Raw genomic sequence first — 15089 nt, forward strand, 5'->3', positions numbered from 1 at the left:
TGCAGTGATAGAATAATGTAACAGAGTTTTATGCAGATATTGGCAGCATATCTGCGGTCAGTGATCCAGTTTTATATTCTGAATATCTGATTGTTGTTCATTGCCCTCTCAAAACCCACCACCTCTTTGAATATTATGGTGTTTGTATAGTGTCAAAATGTGTCAGAGTTGTGGGGTTTTTTTTGTTTTTTTACTATGGCAACAGCAGTTGCTTCAGGAAGAACAGTCTCTTCCTCAGCAGGGGGTTGGCAAAGGGCATCATCTGTCTGAACTGCTGAATCTCCTCTGCCTGCCACCAGTCCTTTGAAGCTAATTAAGAATACTGCTGGTGTTTAACCTCCTCAAATTTCCCCATATCACTTCACATCTTTGTTCCTGTTGCTGGCCCTCTGTTCTTTGCGTAATCTGGATTGAAAGTCTGATGGTAGGCTACCGGTACATAGAAACTGCTCCTCTTATCTCTAATCCAAGGCCAAACCCTGCACTCTGGCGGCTCAAACTCTGTGTCATTCCTCTGCTGCTTTGGGGCTGTAGTGGTGTTGAACTGCCTTATGACATAGACAGAAAGCGCAACTGTTAAAACAGCATCTATCAGCCCTGTGCTAATATTTACAACAAAAAAAAGAGACAGAGAGACATGGCAAACAATCACCTTAAACCCAAAGCGGCTTGAGGGTTCAATCAGCACCTCTCTGCAAATTCAAGTGCCAAACCTGGATACTATAAGGCACTAGACATACAGGTGGTATGGAGTGTGCACTCTTTAAAAGGTCATTGATAAATAAATTTATCAGGCGTAGCTTTCTGCCTAAACCAAAGTTGACATGAGCTTGGGAGATTAGATTGGAAAGACAAAATCAGTACTTTTTCTGGTACACTAAATTTGCTTGTGTGAGAAGGTGTGGGTCTCGTGTGCCAGCAGTATCAGGCTGCAGGTTATCATCAGTTCTTGCAGCAGCTCAGCTGCGCTTGATAAAGTGTGCTGCAGTAGGGCTGTCTTGTGCGGCGCCCAGATCAGTAATGATGCAAAGGTAACTGCAATTTCCGGGGAAATAGCTGACTAACCCACATACAGATGTTCCTCAGTGAAGAAGGTAGCTATCTGAGTTTTTGGACAGTTTTTATTCATCGATTTCTTACTTTATCCTCTCATTATTAAAGATTGTGGGAAAGATGTTAATGCACATGTTTTTGTTGGCTTAGCAACACCTTGACAATGAGCCTTTCAGTTTGTGGAAATGTTTTGTTTTCAGACACATTGGAGGGTTTTCAAGCATGAGCGGCCCATTTGAGGTCATGTGAAATCAGATTTAATTTTAATTCTTTAATTAGGCTATTGCAATTTGATTTTGATTTTTGTTTTTTGTGAGCCATTCATAGGTGGACTTGCTTGTGTGTTTTATGCTTCATTGTCCTGCTGCATAACTTAAGTGCACTTGACCTTCAGGGCCAGACATTCTCCTTCAGGATTTTATGGTAGAGAGCAGAAGTTGTGATTACATCAACATCTGAAGCAGCAAAGCAGCCCCTGACCATCACATGGCCACCACCTGGCATGATTGTTACTTGTGTTGTATTTTGAGATCTTTTAGCCTATTTCACTTAGTTAGATAGATTATATTTAACTGATTTGTCAATTGAGCAGGTCTAGCAGTAATCAAGTCTGGTTGCGGCTTTTTGAAAATAAACAGCCTTTTTCCTCAATAATTCAAGTCATCATTTAATACCAGATCAAGATAAGTGGAAGGAGACATATGGCAACAAATATACACCGACCCTCTGAATGGATTCTGCTACATTGGATGCTTTGCAAAGAATTTGGTGGATTTAACACAGTGTGTGGTTGATTACCTTTAGAGCTGAAATCTTTAAGTATTTAACTGATGGGTTCATCAATTAAAAAATATAATTAGCAATACAGTATAGTTTATACACAATCAAATAAGAAAATTAATAAATACTTTCTTGTTCCAGCTGCTTAATTGTGAGGATTTGTTGGGGTTTTTTTCTGACTCAGCCCCCGTGTCTAACCCTTCATTACATAGTCAAAGTAAACAGCCATATATGTTAAAATAAGGCTGTTTTCACTGAAGGTTCGTTACTTTGTCAGTTTTTAGTAGGAATGAGACTCAGAGGTAAAACTCACAACTATGATATGAGGAGAAAAATAAAAAATAAAAAAATGGAATTATGAGCTTTTGTACCCTGAGTGTTGTTAACATTCCTGCAGTACTACATTGGAAGTCCTTCACATGAAACGAAGACAACAGGAAGGCCACACAGACAAAAAAGAATGTTTGAAAAATATGCCTTTAAATAAATGAAATCTTTCCTATCTTAAAACCTTTGAAAGTCTTAACTTCTAAGTTATGCATTAAAGGAAGACTTAATTTTTTGCAGTAAATTTCCATCTTTTTTTGAAAGGGCTGGATATGACGCAGCATTTGTTTTTTGCGGAAGTGATTATCAGACTGATCGAAGGAGCTCCTTGTTATTGTTGATGTGTCCCTTCCGAGAACACACGTGTTGGATGTGTGCAAAGGGCCAGTGCAGCGATGTTGCATGTTGGATTGTGCGGACATGCCGTTGTCTGTTTTGTATGCAAGGCTTCTGCTGCTGGCTCGTTCATCTACCCAGACTGACAGGACTGACTCACATATAATTCATTCTCATCATTCTTTCGCTTTCTGAGATCAGTTTCAGGTTGCACACAGCTTTTAGCAGAAAATGTAGAGTGTCAGGTTCTAGCTGTGTCTGTGTTTCATTTCCCAAAGCTTCCTCAGAAACCCTTTCTTTATAGTGCATTAAAATAGGTTCATGGACACTGTAGATGTGTCAGGTGCCTCCAGTTTTGATCCCCAGGTTGCCATAAGTGTATGCAAATCCTGTTCTTTTTTTTTAAGCTTGCATGTTTGCATTTATGTACACAAACACAGAGAACACATGCTAGAACAAATGGCAGACGTGTAGCCTGAGCTTATCAGGCACAGCGTTTGTACATCTGATGCTGTACGTGCTTCTAGTGCTTTCCAGTGCTTCCAGTAGATCATACAGAGTACACTACAAGGAGTACGCATAAGTCAGCTGAAGATGTTTATATGATTTATGATTTATATATTTTTATGATTAGTGCACGTGACCTGGACACTAATAAGATTCATTTTTTTTGTTTTGCAGGGGGTGATTTTAACAGTAAAGCGAGCCACAGGAACCTTCTCGTTAGTAGGATGGTGAATATATTTTGACTTATATCTTCCTCAAATTATTCTTTGTGTTCAGGGGTTGATTTTTTCTACATTGCTAAGTATTTAAGATATACAGACTGAGTGATGTGAGAATTTTGAAGACCGTTACCAATATTGGTGTTTGGCAATATAAAAAAGAAATTTTATTTTATTTTTCTCTTTCAGACACAAAAAAAATATTTCTTATGTGTCGTTTATTTACTTGTTTACACCCTGCCTGATTTGCATGGATCAACTGGTAGCTTTGTTTTTGGTGTTCCAAAGGTGTGACAAGGAAGTTGCAGACTGCCCTCTGATGGATAAATTATGCAATGTCAATACTCAAAACATGGTTGAAGGGTGTTTCTCAAATTAAGGATGACAAAAGGATGATGTATGCATCGCATTTGCACTGCTCACACTGATCTAAAATTTGTGCTTTTAACCAGAGCCACAGAGTTGAAGGAGGACTTGATGACTTGATGAAAATTGAAAACAAAAAAGAAAAAGAAAACAAAACAGGCAACACATGGGGCAGATTCCATAACACGAGGGATGACTGCAGTATTTTGAGCTACTTTGACAATGAAAATGAAATTGCAGTGCTTGTGTTCTCAGACTTAGCAAACTTGTAGATCAAACCCAAAAATCACCCTTCTGCATCCTGTTTGCTTGACATTTCTTTAAGAGTATTACTTACTCATCCATGAATAGATAAATTAAGGTAATCAAGTGGCCATCAGTGCATTATGTAGTACAGTCAGTGATATTTTCCAACACAGTATGTAGGTGTTAGTGGTATTTGATGTTGGTGATAATTTGCTTAATAGGTCACTGGCCTTTCCACAGTATTACATATTTGGCTAAGCTGCTCATTAGAATTAGTCATATAACATTTATAGAATATAATTAAGAGTGCTTGATGATCTTTTTTGCATTCATTTTTGGAGATGATGTGGGTTGTGTTGGGGTGGATGACATTATAACAGCAAAAAATTCAGTCACCTTTTATAGGAATAATACCAATAATGAACACTGTCCATGTAAAGCTTCCAGTGAGCCTTGAGGTTGCTTATGTAGGTAGAAAAAAAATAGTTGAAAATAGTAATGAAACTAAATAATTTATATCAAAATTTTCTGAACCCCCAGGCTGGTAGCATTAAGAGTTTAAGTGGACAATTATTTTAGTTAGCAGTTCATATATTGGACTCTAGCATTGATACTGCTTTGACTTTACAACATTTAACCCAGGTGGTCCTTTGTTGACACGGATTAGGCCCGCCACACGACTCTAAGCAAGCCGTAGCGGTTTAGTTTTTATTCATTTCAGCCTAAACAAGCTTTCATGCTTAGTGATCTTACTACAAGCTAAACAGTATTAGCAGTTAAGAGTACAAGAGAGCCCGCAGGGTTACGTGCTGGAGTTGTGATGATGTATAGAGCAGTAATTGGTCTGTAATGCTCAAACCGGTGCCCTTGTAATTAGCCAATCTCACTGATGTTTTTCTTCTCTCTCCTCAGCGTTTTCATGCTGTTTGTAATCTGGCTGCTTCGCAGGTATCACTCTTTGGCGCAGGTAAATTTGTACCTACGGTGTTCAGTATGTGTTTGACACTTCTTTTCCTGTTTGCTTCATTGCCAGCAGAAAGATGTTTAATTAGCCATGGCAAATCTTGGCATAATTGAATCCAATTAAAATGCACCAGATTAATGAAATGTGGAGTTAATTGACTTAATGGTCATTCTGCGATAGTGGTTGCCGTCTTGGGTTTTTTTTTTCTTTATTTGTTTTTTCTCTCTCAAATGAAGAAGTTTAAATATATATAAAAAATATATATAAAAAATTTTTCTCCACTTTTTCATTCGTCGAGTCAAAGGGAGTTTTTCTGCAGTATGCTGCTCTTTCTGTTTTGTGTTTTTGAGACCATGTGGAATTTTTTGTGTTTTTTAAAGCCGGTCCAGCAGGAATGTCAGGTTTCGAAGCAGTGCATATTATCCTCTTAATCTGAAGTAAATGACAGCTTAGTGTTGGGCTCTGATGGATCCTATTACCTCTGGAGCAGGTTGCAGGGAGTGACCTCACATCCCTAATGCTCTTCCTCCTCCTCTTCCTCATCCTCCTCCTCTGCTCCTCTTATGCCACATAAACCTTCTCCTTTAGTCCATCCACTTTCAAAGGTTATCTGTCAGTCAATAGTCTTTAGTGCTCTCAAGGCCCTCCTGCGCTCTTTTCCTGTCTCCACCTCTCTCTGTTCACCCCCATCCTCCCCACCCCTCCTGCTCTGTAGCCTTGGCCGGGTCACTGTGGGACGCAAATTGATAAAATACCCTGTGTGTGTGTGTGTGTGTGTGTGTCTTTTTGTGTGCAGCCACTTCCACACTGTGTTACCACCTTTACAGGCAGAATTTAACTAACATCTGGCGAGCACAACCTTCCCTCCGGAAATTCTGCAGCGTACAGATTATTGATTCATTTCATATAAAATACAATGATTTTGCTCTAAAGCGAGTGGAAATACGGAGACTCTCTCGTATCTGATATTTTCACTGAGTTGTCACCAGGGATCCCAGTCTGTCAGTTACATCAGTGATCATTCGAACAATAATTTGCCCCTTCTCTCTAAGTGAATATAAATACGCAGTCTTTTTTTTCCACCTTGGATGTTATCTTAGAGAATAATCCTTTGTCTTTTTTTTAATTTCCACTGTACAGAAGATGATTCTTAGCCTGACTGTAGCCGCCGCCTTTGACAGCGTAGCATATGTCATGGTGAGTTACTCTTGTGTCTTCCACTAAACACACACGCAGTCTTTTTTTGTTTTCAGCGGTTGTAAAAATGTAAAACCGTGCTGCTTTTCTTTCTCTGCCCAGGGTGAGTCCCAACCAGATGGATCACTTTGTGATTTCCAAGCCTGGTGGCTAACGTATTTTGGTAAGAACAGTTTAATTGAGTGTTTATTGGTGCAGTTTGCATGACAAGCATGTGTAACAATAGACATCAAGCAAAGACATCAGATAAATATAAGGGGAGTTGTTTGTGCATTCAAGTGAGCTTTCCACTGTTGATCAAATAACTGCTACAACCCTGCTTTTCGGTATTAAAATAGATCCTTAAATCAGAAATATTCATTACTTAGAGATGCTTACTCATATGTTGGTAATCAGTGTGTTTTTTCTCAGTCATAATATGAATGGATATGTGCTTTTGTTGCATTTGGCATTGTGATTGTGGCTATTCTGTTTTATGCTATGGATTTAAAATTAATTCAGGGACTGTGTCATAGATAGCCAGATAAAATTCCGTTAATTTCCACCCAGCGCGTCCTACCCTGAGTTCTCCAAAAAAGGCAATGATCATTGTTGCTAACAAAGTGGTTAGGCCGGCTCAGCTTTTACAAGTATTCACACACAAATATGTGCCAAGTATGGGTGTGTAATATTTGCGACTGTGTTTTGTAGTCATTGGCCTGTTGCTACCTTTTTAGTGTACCTCCTTCAAACCAGAGGGCGGTGCATTAAGAAGTGTATGAGGAGACGATTCTCCGCCAATGACAATACAGGACTTCTGATTTCATTTGTGACAACCGGGCACACCTCAAGGTTCTTAGTGTTCATTTGCTTCAGGATTCTCGGGTGTATTTGCTTTGCTTGCATTTGTTGCAATTAGCGTTGATTAGTTTAAAGATTCTTAGTTAGGACTGGCTGTTAATACGACGCTACACCAGGCTCGTTTTATTGGTCTCGCTGGCAGACACTCACCTACACGAACACACACGCGCGCGCAAACACACACTCAGATTGATGCAGGGTAATGGGCGGTGAGTTAGTGCTGCAGGGTTGGTGTGTGTCACCTTGGTTTATCATGAGGATCCTCGCGCTGAGGACAAACGGGCGCACATAAACACCAGCTGAACCGGCACTTTGTTCTGTAGCACAGCGTCGAGTCTGGCGGGAGCCGCAGAGCACAGCTCCGCTTTTAACTCCCACCAATAAAATTTTATGAAATGTGTTTGAAATAGAGGAAGGCGGTATCAGGGGCAGCAGCGGGACAGGAGGTGAAGCCGAGCTGTATGTTGTCCAGCTCGAGAAAACCTTTGGCTGCCTTCTGCTTATGTAAAATGCATTAGCTATTGCAGTGATAGTAATTTATTAAAATAATGACATAAACAGCCATTCTTCTTCTTTCTTGGCAATTGCACAGCAATCCCAAAGGTTCCCTAAATATAAGGGGAGCATGCGTAGTGGAAAATATATTTGTGTAAATGCGAAGCTGTCCTTCTAGACTCTTCCTCGTCTCTGTGTACACCCATTTTCCCGTGCTGCTGACTGTGCCTTCCTTCTCCTTTCTTTATATCTTCTTTTCATTGTTTTAACACTCGCTGTAGTCCACTCCGCCACCTCCACCCCTGATTACCCTGCCCCTCACTTTACTGCTCTTTTTTTCTCCCTCCCTCTCTAGTCTTATCTCCCTTCTGCTTTTCTACAGTTCATCATTATCTCTCTTTGAGCTCCCACCTCTCATCCATCACCCTAAGCTACAGGTTTCCCTCATATTACTGCTGAATGGGCCTTCATTTATCAAAAAGTGGAACACATGCACACACGCGCACACACACACACACACTCACTCTCTCGCTCTCGCTCTCTTTCATACATAGGTGTATGTTTGGACACACGTTTGCAGGTGCATGCTGTGTGGCAGCGAGCTGTGTTGTAATTTGACCTTGGTGTTTTTCTGTGTGTGTGTGTGTCTGTAGACTGGAGTGCCTTGGCTTGGGTTTGCCTCATCACACTAAACCTCTACCTCAACCTGGTCGGAGAAATAAGCACCAACAGATATGAAATGTAAGTAGGGAACTACTTGAGGATCTTTTTTTATTTTATTTTATTTGTATAACTTCTTTTGATTTATCGTTTGGTTTGTTGTGTCTTTAAATGTCCTTTTTTTCTAACCTGCTTCACAAAATGTAAATGTATTCAAATTGTAGTGTTTCAAGAGAGCAACGACAATTCCTCATATTGGAGAGGATGCAATCACTTGTTTATCACTTATCAAAGATGTCACTGATTGTATTTTTTTCTAATCTTGCCAGTTATTAATAATTTGATCAGTTATTTAAATTTAACATAATCCGTTTATCCCTCGTGTGCATGAACAGTTCTTTTTCTTTCTCTGTGTCCACATTTGAATGTTTATTTGTGTCTTGTTTTGGGCTCTTCCTCCTTCGCGTGTGTCTTGTATGTCCATATGCATGTTTGGTCTGCCAGAGCATGTGTCTCCCCACAGAGCATTGACAGACCCCTCCTCCTCCTCCTTTTATGTTCCAGCCAGCCGACACTCTAATTGAAAAGGGAGTGAGTGTCAGCCGTTAAGTGCGTTCTAGTGTGTGTGTGTCTGTGTGTGTGTGTGTGGGCGCGCATACCCATCTTCACGCTTTGTGGCTCTATGTCTCTATGTTGCTGTCGCTCAAACTCCCATGAGCACTTTCCATGGCGCAAGTGTGAATTTGCCTGTGTGTGTGTGTAATATTTTTGCATTTTTAATGCCTAATGAAAGCTTTGTGAGAGAAATGCACAATCTGAAGGGGGGGAAAAAGACGCAACTATGCGTGCTACGTCAAGCCAAATTGTTAATGGGCGTATCCTGTTGATGTGTCTTGGTGGTCCAGAAAAAAAAGTCCCACCCTTGTGTGCGAGAGGGTGGGCCATTAAGATGTGTACGCCACCCACCACCACCCCCATGGGAATTTTCCTGCATTGATTAGCAATACGCCAGACAATATAATGGTGGTATAACTCAAAAGGTGACGGTTTTATGGGTGCTGGCAAGGGGCAAACTTGGAGGCCAAAATGAGCTTGCTTCAGAGCCTTATCTGCTGCATACCTCTTATAAGTCCTGGGGGAGCAAAGTGGGAGGAGGATATATCTGTATATTTGCGGCTGGTCGCACATGATGTGAAGAGGGGGAAAAACACAGCGCTTTAATAGTAAGAGCGAAGCAAAGACGGCGTGTCAGTGGGGCTCTCGTGTGTTGACTCTGCGGAGAGAAGCTGCATGTGTTTAGGAGGCAGTATGTGGCTTTGCATCCATACGCAATTACGTCTCAGCCCCCTAACCCAACCTCCCACCCTCTCGCTCTCGCACTCACATTCACAGGGACGACACAGCGCGATGGTTTATGAATGAACAAACTGCTAGAGGAGATGGAGAATGGAGGCCGGATGATCTAAGAATGATTGAAGTGGATGCAAGAGAGGATAGGAAGTGTGCACACGCGCTCATGTGTGTGTGTTTGTGTGTGTGTGTATGTGTGTGTGAATGTTTATGAGGATTTGAAGTAAGAATTCGCGCAAACCGAATGTGCTGGGCGATAGAAGCTAAAGGGGTGGGGGCGATAGAGGAGTGGTGTGAGGCAGTGAGAAATGAGATTGAGCCTCGAGAGAGATTTCTATATGAGCTCGTGCGTGTGTGTGTCTGCACACGTGTGGGTGTGTATGCAGGTGTGTGAAATGCAGCACGCATAGCAGTCCTGCTGTGCCTCATTAAGCCCATGTTGAGCGCAGCTCCGGACCTCGTCATCTCCCTCTCAAAGCATTGCAAGTGTGTGATGCGTGTGTTGCAGTGTGCATGCTGGTGCATGTGTGTTTGGGAGGGGGTGGGGAGTGAGGGCTCTGTGAGCTCTCAGCATTGATTTCCTGACAAGCCCCCCCACATATGCACCAGTTGTCATGCCATACACTGGCAGCACCGATTTCACCGTTTGTATCCTCCCGCCTTGTCTTTCTTTGTTTTGTTGTTTTCTTTCTGGCCTCTTGCTTGCTTGTTTTCATCTTTCTCACACACTTCCTTCTCATGTTCGATCTAAAGACAAACTCTGTCTGGATCCATATATTTACTATGTCTCTCTCCCGCCTACTTTTCTGTTCTATTTAAACCAGCAGCCTTTCCTTTCTTCCTGCTCCTCCCACACACTCAGGGCTGTCCATCAGCAAGAGGGTCGGGGAGAGGGGAGCGTACAGTGCGCCCCAGTGAAATAGAGTGATAAAGTGTGTGTGTGTGGGTGTGTGTGTCACACAACTGGAGTGGGATTGAGCGTGTGTCAGCTGTGTCACCACTGCTCGATTGACTGTACTCGGAACAAGTCAGGGCAGGACTTCCACTCTATTGACCAGGCGACGCTGTACGCTCTATGAAGTATCGACTCCCACACAGACGCCGAAGACACTGGCGCACACACCTCGTCTGGCACACACACGCTCAAAAGGCCGTCACCGTCACTGTTATCATTTTTCATCGATAGCCTGTATGAGGCTCTCCAGCCTCCTTAACCTCCTCCCTTTGAAAGCAGACTGTTTTTATAGTGCACAAACATATTTTAGGTACACAGTTACACTTAAATTGTCCATCCACTAGGATCCCCTTGAGTGAGAATCTGCATCCTGCTTGTGGTTTTGATGCAGGGATTTCCACTGAAAATCATCTTTTCCCCAACAGTTAAGCTAATTATGGTTTATATTACCATGAGTAATTGGCTGTCTGGCTGTTATAGACATTCGTCTGGACCTGAAAAATGACCCTAGTGTGAGTGCCAACAAAGGGATGAAGTGAAGAAGAAAAGAATTGATTTATTTATAAGCTTTTTTTTTTCCAGGGAAAAACCTGCCGAACCCTCTGTGCTCATAATGAAATAAATGTGTTCCTTTTATCAGGTTTTACCATCTGATGGCGTGGGGGGTACCTTTGGTCATGGCCTCGCTGCCGCTGTTCAAGGGTTACTATGGCCCCGCAGGAGCCTGGTGGTGAGTACGCCCCAGCTAGAGTGTAGTTTTTGTGTTTTGTCAGCTAGTGACCGTGTATTTTCCATTAAATGTCTTTTCTTTCAAGGGAGGCCACAGCACTGGCCTCATTCCAACTCTAGATTTGCTTCAACCATTATAGGAGTTTATGTGCTTAAAATTGGCAATTATCAGCACATCTGATCACAGTGCAACACCTCCTCGTGCTCTCCGGTTCTTGTGGTAAATGGGAAAGGCATTATTTGTTTGGAGGGTTGTTAAAGGGGGTGAGGAAAAGTGGAAGAGGCCAAGGAGAGGAGGCGGTGGAATGAGAATTGGGACAGAGCCTTAATCTCCGGGCTCGGCTCTCTCTTTCCACTCTCGGCTTATTAATAGCTACAGCTGCACAGCTTCTCCCCTCTGCAGTCACACAAGTCTCTCTTCCGCTCACGCTCTCCCTTTTCCTTTGTAACCCCCTCATCGCTCTCTCTCTCTCTCTCTCTCTTCCCCCAGCTGGATCACAGACGATCACGTAGCCTGGAGATTTGGGATGTAAGTAGACCCTTTCAGCACCGCCATCAAAGCTTCCCCCACTGGGGGAGATGGGGAGGAGGAGGAGAAGGGCTGTCTCTGCGGGGAAATGTGAAGGGTTGCATGTCAGGGGAGCCTGCAGGGTTTTTTCCCCCCTTGGTGCAAGGCCAAGAAGTGTGTGTGTGTGTGTGTGTGTGTGTGTGTGTGTGTGTGTGTGTGTGTGTGTGTGTGTGTGCGTGTGTGGATGTTCCTGTGTCTGCCTCTGCCTTGTCAGATTTAGGGGAGTTGCTACACTGTGTATTTAAGTGTTTAGGACGGCTATGAAGGATTATGCCTGTCTACTGCTTTCTGCAACTGGCCCTAAGTCTGCAAGGGCTCTGCCAATCTGCCGGTGCAGACACGTAAACACACACACACATACACACAACAACACTTTGCTATGAGCCAAGGTAATCGCGTTGCTGCTCGCAGCATCAGCAGGGAATCAATCTTTTTAAACAAATAAGCACACAAACGTATACACACCCACAGAGGGAGACTCACTCAGACAAATACACACACGCACACATATATAGAGAACAACACATAGCTATCAGCTGTGCTAAACGAGCCCATGTCTCTTTTATCAGTGCTCCTCTGCTCCCCGGCTCTTTCTAGTTTTCCACGCTGTCGTGGCCCAGGGGGACGAGCCGCTCAGAGGATCAGGGAATCTTCATTAGCCTTAATTACATCAAACCAGACGAGAGATTAGAGGCCAAGGCAGCACCCGTCAACGGACAAAAACACATGCACTCACACACACACACACAGCCTGCTGACACCTTGTGGGGGGCAGAGGCTGTAGCATTAAAGGTGAAAAGTGGAAAAGACGGGAGGGGTAACATACATAGTCTAGTTGGACGGAGACAGGGAATTATTCAGCACGAGAAGGAAAGAGGATCGGCATTGCAGGACGGGAAGGAGAAGGGAGTCAGAGAAATAGATTGTCCTCGTGTCTGCCCACGCCCTGTAGTGCGTCTTCATCAGAGTTCAGCGAAGCGCACGGGCAGAACAGAGGAGGCAGGGAAGGTTTGATGGAGGAGGGGGTGTGCGAAAGGGAATGAAAAAGGAAGGAGAAAGCAAAGCGGAGGACAGGGCTGTGTGATGAAGGTGCAGAGTTTCAGGGCTTGAGTCAGCAATTGGAAGCACTCGAGCTTAGCTGAGTCAACGCTCTTAGAGGTCCCCCATCGGTGTGTGCCACGGGCCCCACTCAAGCATAAGGCTGAGAAATAACAGTGAAAATAACTTTGCAAGTGGAAGTTAATGGTTATGTGGTTGTTTTAGCTGCATTGCTTTACAGATGTTACAGAAGTCTGTGGATCTGATCAGTACTTTGGTTCAGATTTATGCAAAAATGCGTGCAGATTTTCTTACAAAATGCATTTTTATACCTGTGATCATTGTTATATTCTTTTGCAGCACTGAAGTTCTTCACAGCGGCAATGCAAGACTTTTTTTTATGCTGCCCATGTTTATTTACCATTTTGTCCACACCTGAGAAAGTGTGCATAAGGGCACTAAGAGTTAGCTTGGACTGGACACCTCATTTCTTTGCTTTTGGTCATCATGTGTTTCCAGTTATGTTTTTATTAGACATGCCCCTAAATTTGAACCTAGCCTATGTAGTAATTTCAGTAAATCTCCTATTATTATAAAGTGCTGTCACTGTCGGTTTTATATTGCAGTCTATGAGTTCGGATGTAACATAAGTGGGGGCTTGTCCGGGATTTGACCCATACCCATAGATCTCCTGACTGATTGATCTCCTGGCTCTTTACTTCAGTTCTAACATGAGGCTACCATTTGTGGTTTTAAATAACAACAATTTTAGCACTCACACGTAGATCTTATGCTTACTTCAAGTATGTAAAGGTCCAGGTGGGACAGAGCGATGTTAATTTGATGATCAGTGGGTAAATATGAGGCTCCATTTGAATTCAGTTTGCTGTCCATTTCTGTTGTGTTCACCCAACGCTTGGGTTGCCTTTAAGTCAAAGCACCTCTAGCTAGGCTGTAGATACCTTATGGCTTTTCCATTAGTGCATCAAGTGAGACCCGACCTTCACCCTGAACACACTTCTCCTCCTTCCCTGCTTCTAAGTCTCCACCTCTCTTTCTGTCTGTCAGGCCATCCTTTCTTGCGTAAGTGGTTGATCGTGATCTTTCCCTGTGTGCTAGGATCTCCCGGGTCAAAGCTGACGGCTGCAGTTGATCATTAACCTGCATAGACGGGTCTCTACCATGCTCTCGTCTTCTAGCAGGCACTTCAATTAAGACTTCTTTCAACCGAGCCTCATTCTTCACTTCAGAGCCGTACTGGAGGGAAGGCCAGGCTAAGGCCGAGTGATTGAATTTGTGCACATCTGCGATGATCTTTCTTTCTGCCACTTTCAGGCAATCCACTCTTGCTCACTGTTGTCCTCTGAAAACCCCACTGTGGTTATCCGTATTTCTATCCATCTTTCCCTAGTCGATCTATCGGGGGCAACGAATTTCTGCTGTTCCTTTCATTCTCACTGCGACCTTATCCCTCTGCTTGCCTTTTAATCACCCAGAGCTTCTTTCTCATTTCTGCTCTTTCTGGTCCTGAGCCGCAGTCATCTATCCACCTTTGCATCCTCTTCTCTATTCATCTCATCACTTTTATCATCCTCTGCCCACTCTGAATCTTCTCTCCCTCTGCTTTTACTTCTTTCTCTGTCTCTCGCCGTCTCCCTCCTGCTCTGACTCTCTCTCTCCGGGTAGTGCTCAGCTGTAGAGCACAGCGGACTCTAATGGCAGATCATTATCATGCTAATTAGAGCACTTTGTAGCTGCCGCCCGTCATTCTCTCCTCCTCACAGCCCCCCACACTATCGTTAAAAAGGCCATCCCTCCTTTTCCCCTCTCCACCAACCCACCCACCCCCCAAGCTCGTCTTTCCATCATTAACAGGACGTGCGCTGGCGTAATTGGACGCTGTTTATTCCGGAGAGCGGGTTATTAAATCACACCGGGGTGACGCTCGCACAGGTCTCCCCCTGAAACGCTTTCATCAGTGTCCCATGCCGTTATTGAACCTGCACAGATGCACACATGCAGATGCAGTCATACCAGCTTTCAAAGACAGGCAGTATCCTTTGTCTGCCGATGTTCCCTACAAGACATAAAGGCACATAAAGGAGCCTTTCCCTCAGCCTGTTTCCTGCATTGAAACAAACGCCTACTGTATCGGATTCCTCCTCCAATAAAAAGTTTAATTTAATAATGCTCAGTGAGTTTCTTTCAGTCCTCGGGCATGGAGGACAACCATGGGTGAGCACAAAATAGACAGACGAGTCAGTGTTTCGGTTTGGAGTTGGCGTGTTCGTCCAGTGTCTGCGTGAGTTCTGTCTGAGTAATCTGGCTTCCTCCCACAGTGTAAAAACATACACATTAGGTTAATTTGTGATTCTAAATTGCCCATAGGTGTCATTGTGAGTGTGAATGGTCATCTGTATCTATGTGTTAGAACTGGGATAAATTGCTAGCCTGTCCAGG

The 15089-nt window shown here is 43.3% G+C and overlaps 1 protein-coding gene across 2 annotated transcripts in view; it reads left to right on the forward strand.

Annotated features, from left to right (window-relative positions):
• The window catches only part of si:dkey-100n23.5 (cyclic AMP receptor-like protein A), a 51680-nt gene that overhangs the window by 2005 nt on the left and 34586 nt on the right, over positions 1–15089 (forward strand). For both annotated transcript variants that reach the window (XM_004551224.4, XM_076874773.1), the window contains exons 2-8: positions 3178–3230; positions 4746–4800; positions 5938–5994; positions 6097–6157; positions 7983–8070; positions 10935–11024; positions 11514–11552. In XM_004551224.4, the coding sequence (XP_004551281.2) occupies positions 3178–3230; positions 4746–4800; positions 5938–5994; positions 6097–6157; positions 7983–8070; positions 10935–11024; positions 11514–11552 (443 nt within the window). The remainder of the gene's footprint in view (positions 1–3177; positions 3231–4745; positions 4801–5937; positions 5995–6096; positions 6158–7982; positions 8071–10934; positions 11025–11513; positions 11553–15089) is intronic.

The sequence above is a fragment of the Maylandia zebra genome, linkage group LG16 (assembly GCF_041146795.1).
Source record: "Maylandia zebra isolate NMK-2024a linkage group LG16, Mzebra_GT3a, whole genome shotgun sequence".
Lineage (NCBI taxonomy): Eukaryota > Metazoa > Chordata > Actinopteri > Cichliformes > Cichlidae > Maylandia > Maylandia zebra.